General features: G+C 37.4%; 1 protein-coding gene across 1 annotated transcript; it reads left to right on the top strand.

The window, feature by feature from the left end:
* The first annotated feature begins 562 nt into the window (after positions 1-562).
* LOC132285463 (triacylglycerol lipase OBL1) lies at positions 563-5,007 on the top strand. Its single transcript, XM_059787656.1, has 5 exons — positions 563-1,346; positions 2,653-2,897; positions 3,016-3,049; positions 3,273-3,976; positions 4,507-5,007. The coding sequence occupies exons 1-5, from the start codon at positions 983-985 to the stop codon at positions 4,762-4,764; spliced, it is 1,605 nt and encodes a 534-aa protein (XP_059643639.1). The 5' UTR covers positions 563-982; the 3' UTR covers positions 4,765-5,007.
* Positions 5,008-5,367: the final 360 nt, after the last annotated feature.

Genomic DNA, 5,367 nt, shown 5'->3' on the forward strand with positions numbered 1-5,367 from the left:
AGCAGGAGCGAGAGCGAGTTCGAAAGCGGGAGCGTGAGAGCAGCAGAATTAAATCATAAGTAGTGAGAATTTGAGTTAGACCGCGTGCAGAGCTTGAGAACGGGAGTACGCTCGGAGCATAAGAACGATACATGTTGAGAAGGATTATGTGACTTAAACCAAAATTCTTTTGATTAAATTAAAATACCAGTCAAAAGGGATTTACTTATGCTAATATGGCATCTCTAGCGGCTCGATCCTTCACCTCCCGGGTAAGGACCTTATCATTTGACTTGCTTATGTAGTAGTGAAACCAAATGTCCAATTTGGGGTCTACACACTGAAAACATATTTTATTTAAACTAAGAAATCAAGCAAGCCTTAGGAATCACTAATCAAAGTATGTTTTTGTACCATTTTTCTAATTTTCAATTCTAAAAAAATTTACTGACATGGCATCTCTTAGCGGCTCGATCCTTCCCCTTCCCCTTCCGGACAAGTATCTTATCATTTGACTTCCCTATGTTGCAGTGGAACCAAATGTCCAATTTGGGTCTAAACACTGAAAACGTGTCTTTTTTTTTTTTTAACTAAAAAAACAAGCAAGGGAATCATTAATCAAAGCATGCTTTTGTACCATTTTCTAATTTCCAATTCTAAAAAAAATGCTCAAAGAACTTAACCAAATAGACCCTTGATAATTCAACAATTCTTCTTTTACGTCTGAGTCTTGATACAAAATTTCAGATTTACCCATACACCTTTATCAATTGTGAGTTGGGGGCTCTAACGGCAATCTGTTTGATTAGTCCAGATATTCCATTCCTGTACACGCGACCTCTGCCTCTCCTGAAACCTATAAATTGGAAATCCCAATGTAAAAATTCCCACACAATCAATGTTCCTTCAATCATAATTTTACCTCCACGACCACCCATACAAGTTCCATTTCTAGTGTGAGAAAGAGAAGAGTAGAATCAAAGAGTGACTGAGTGAGTGAGAAATGGCTATTGAAGACGATGACAACTCTTCCCAAAGTTTCAGGTACCTGATTGTTCGTCCTGAAAATGGTGGAATCCGCGACCTTGTTCAATTCTGGGCGTCATCAGACAGAACAAGCTGTTCTAAATTTCTCGAATGCTCCTACGACGGTGACAGGGAGTTGTTGGGCGGCGGCGGCCGTGGCGGAGGAGGAGGAAGATTGATGGGTGACCACCGGTGGGTCATATTTGTGTCGATTGTAGTCCGGAAGATCATAGCCCTTTTTGGTAAGCCCATGGAGTGGATTGGCTACTTCGTGGAGTTCGTCCTCAATCTCCACAATGAAAATGGTGGTTTCCTCGGTTTACTCTACAACTTTTTCCACGGTAAGTTTCTCTCTTACACTCGATATATATTCACAACTTATATGTATATGTGATATGTATTTATATAGGAAATTGGCTTATTCTTTTGCTGTTGAAATATGCATATATGTGCTTTTTTTATTTTTTTTATTTTATTTTTAGTTGGTACTCACACACACATATTGGCTTGAGACCTGAACTCCTTTCGAAAGTACGGTTGGTATGCATATACGTGATTTATTTATATCAATTGTGATGGTGGTTATCCATTATGAGAATGAATTGATACCCTTGGGTTGTGTACGGGTAAGCCTTAGTTCAACACTAAGGTTGCTCCATTGTGACTTGGAGATCATGGTTTCAAAATAAGGAAACAACCTCTCCAAATGCCGAGATAAGACTGCGGTCGTCCAACTCTGCAATGGCGGTAGCTTCATGCAATGAGTTTGCCCAAAATGTGTAATATTTCTATTGCATTCCAGAACTATTTGTTTGCTTATGAGAACAAGAACTGATTTGAATCCGATCCCCAAGACAATATAATTGGGTATTCAATACTCATACATCCCTCCAAAGAATTGTTTGACCCCAAGAGGAGTCTAATCTTAGACCTGCCGCTTTCTGAGGCACCATGGCGAATTTACTTACCCACTTGAGCCAACCCGTTGGGGTTTATTTCAAAATTCTAACAGAGAGTAGTTCAATAGCAAGTTTAATTACTGAAATACTCACATAGACATTGTAACCACAATGACAAATGTTGGAGTTCTTCCTACAAATCATTCAAATTTGGGATTTAAGTGAACATTATCATAAAACGAAATGAAAAAAAGGAGAAACACTATTAATGACGAAAAAGGCTTCAAAAAAAGCTTTGTCGAATAAATAATAAGATGTAATTTTATTGATTTTTTGTAGATTAAGCCATAGAATGTTAAATGAAAAGGTGTAGAATAGTCGATAACAATTAGGGAGTTCTATGAATGTTTAATTACCTGGGAAATTTTCTTTTTGAATGTGTATGTTTTAAAATTAGTCGATAACAATTAGGGAATTCTTTGAATTTGTAGGTTTTAAAATTTGTGAATCATTTGCAATTCGGGGAATTACATTATGGAGTAGTATACAATATTTGTGCTACTTTGATAACATGCAAAGTTCAGTAAAATAAATAAATGATAGGCCAGTTATTGAAGTGTGCTTGCTTAATCTGGTTTCCTAACTTCCATTTATGAAAATGTCTCATATAATTTTTATCAGAAAAGTGCAGTACATTGTTGCAACAACAGTAATGTGATCTGTTAATGTAATGGCATTGGGGAAGCAGGAAAGGTGGTGATACCACAGAGAGGTTCAGAGACTTTTATAAGCGCAATTGGGCATTTAGATGGACGAATAGACCTTTACAGGAGTGATGTTCTGTTGGAAGGAATCAGTGAATCTGCTTCTGGACAGAGAAGCATACGGGTAGAAATAGGAGATCAGGGTCTTATGGACCTCTGCATAATAGCCGCCAAGTTAGCCTATGAAAATGCCAATGTCGTTAGAAATGTTGTAAATCTCCACTGGAAGGCAGGTTTTCCTATGTGAACTCAGCTCTGTTTCCCTTTCCTCATGCTAATTGATTGTACAACATGAACCGCACACAACAATATTAACTTTTGTAATTTCACTTCTTGACAAAAAGCAGATGCATTTTGTGGACTTCTACAACTGCTGGAACGGTAATTGAAGACTTGTCATGTGATTTATATTCATTGGCAGCTGTTGGAATTATCCAGCTTTATGCATTGATGAACATTCTTCATTTATATCTAGTTATTTCTTCTTTCCTTTTAAGTCAACTTTAATACATGAACTTTCTTCTTTTTTGTTAAAGTTATGATTTTAGATCTTCTTATGTCTTTCTAATACTTTTTTTCGTTATTAAATAACTTTTTTTGATAGATTATCAAAAGGAGAGGTCGACCCAAGTTTTTATACTCTGTGACAAACCAAGAGATGCAAATTTGATTTTGATCAGTTTCAGGGGCACGGAGCCATTTGATGCTGATGACTGGAGTACTGATTTTGACTACTCTTGGTATGAGATCCCTAAATTGGGAAAAGTCCACATGGGTTTTTTAGAAGCCTTAGGTTTGGGCAACAGAGATGATGCCTCCACCTTCCAGGAACTTCTTCAAGGGAATAACGCAAATATCACCCCTTCAAATGCTGTTGATATAACCACTGGCCCTTCAGCTGATAGTGGCAGGAAGAAGCTCATACCAGAGATGGTGGAAATGACTGCATATTTTGCTGTGAAAAGTAAGCTCAAGAGCTTACTGAAGGAGCACAAGAATGCAAAATTTGTAGTCACTGGACATAGCTTAGGAGGGGCCCTTGCTATCTTGTTCCCAACAGTGCTAGTACTACATGAAGAGAAGGAAGTCATGCAAAGGTTGCTGGGTGTACACACATTTGGACAACCAAGGGTTGGGAACAGGCAACTGGGGAGCTTTATGGAAGGCCATTTAGATTGTCCATTCCCTAAGTACTTCAGGGTAGTCTACTGCAATGACCTTGTGCCAAGGCTGCCTTACGATGACAGAACCTTCCTGTATAAGCATTTTGGGACATGCCTTTACTATAACAGTTTCTACATTGAGAAAGTACGTCTCTTGCCTTTGGTCTTCTTACTTTACTTCTTTCATATGTTATTGTATTGGAGTTCATCATCCTTTTCAAACAAATCGTGTTTCTGGTGTATACTGTGAACATGTTTCCGCTAAATAAGAATCTGGACCATTCTGTTGTAGAGTGTGTCAAATATGCATAGGGCCGTATATCAACGAATTTTGGTATTTTCACTACATTATGACAGCATTTTCAGATTAAATCGGGGATAATTTGTAAACCTTGTGCCTTTTGACCTGTCATTTGATTTTATTAGAAGAAATATTGATGATATGATCAATAAATAAGCATACTAGGCATTGTAGACCACAAAATTCTAGTCCAGAAGCCGAAAGTTTTGTTCTTCAGCATGGCATGGATAAAATTCTATCCAATCAAACTAGAAGAGTTGTTCACTGTTCTGTTCTAAGTTATAGTCCCCATGTAAAGTTCATGACTTTCTTGAATCATTGATTAAATTAGTTATGCTGACTTGATTTCTTCTTTTATGTATGTTACTTTGAAGAAAGTGGACGAGGAGCCGAACAGAAATTACTTTGGGATTAGATACCTGATACCAGAGTATCTGAATGCGGTGTGGGAGTTACTTAGAAGTTTGATGATGGGGTATGTGCATGGGCCGGAGTATAAAGAGGGGTGGTTATCAGTAATGTTCAGGATATTTGGACTTGCATTCCCTGGTATTTCTGCACACAGCCCCCTAAATTATGTCAACTCTGTAAGGCTTGGGAGGGAGAGCGCCTTGCAGATGTCCTCTCTATAAAAAAAGGCTTCTCTTGCGAATAATTCCGGCTGCAGTGTTACGGCAAGACTCATGTTTTGCAATGTTGTGTAGTGAGTATTTCTAGTGATCATAAATTTGAATCCCTCTGGCTTGTGGAAAAACCTGTCCTGTTGCATGTCAAGCTCATTAGTTCTATTGATTTCATTTCATTTGGGGTTTCTGTCATAATAAATTTTTGTTGTTTCTATGATTGAATGAAAATTTTGCTGTGTTCCACTAAAATTATTGCATTAATTTTAGAGCATAATTCATGAAATCATGGTCTCAGTTGAATGCTTGTCTGCTGATTCTTACAAGAAGAAACTGTAAGTGTGAAATCATGAAAATAGCATAACAAAATATCCGATTCGAAGACTACCCCATACCCATTTTGAAATTGGTTTTCTATATTAAGTGTTTTTTAGAACTGTTTATGCCCTAATTATGCACACTACAGTAAGAAAAACAAAGTGGGACCTGAAATAAAAGAATAGTGAGATGAACATAAATCTGTTAATCTAAGATATGTTATAGAATCATCTGCAAGAGGTCCCTTTGCATATGCACTCAATCTTTGGAGCCCAAAGAATTAGAATATCACTG

Source organism: Cornus florida, unplaced genomic scaffold (genome assembly GCF_030987335.1).
Source record: "Cornus florida cultivar Cherokee Brave unplaced genomic scaffold, ASM3098733v1 CherokeeBrave_3.0.0_Hap2_Chr11, whole genome shotgun sequence".
In the NCBI taxonomy this organism is placed as follows: Eukaryota; Viridiplantae; Streptophyta; class Magnoliopsida; order Cornales; family Cornaceae; genus Cornus; species Cornus florida.

Excerpts from the sequence above, each read along its gene's own strand:
- LOC132285463 (XM_059787656.1), top strand. The coding sequence starts at position 983 with ATGGCTATTGAAGACGATGACAACTCTTCCCAAAGTTTCAGGTACCTG. Across the intron at positions 1,347-2,652 it reads ACTCTACAACTTTTTCCACG|GAAAGGTGGTGATACCACAG; the intron begins GTAAGTTTCTCT and ends TTGGGGAAGCAG. Across the intron at positions 3,050-3,272 it reads CTTCTACAACTGCTGGAACG|ATTATCAAAAGGAGAGGTCG; the intron begins GTAATTGAAGAC and ends TTTTTTTGATAG.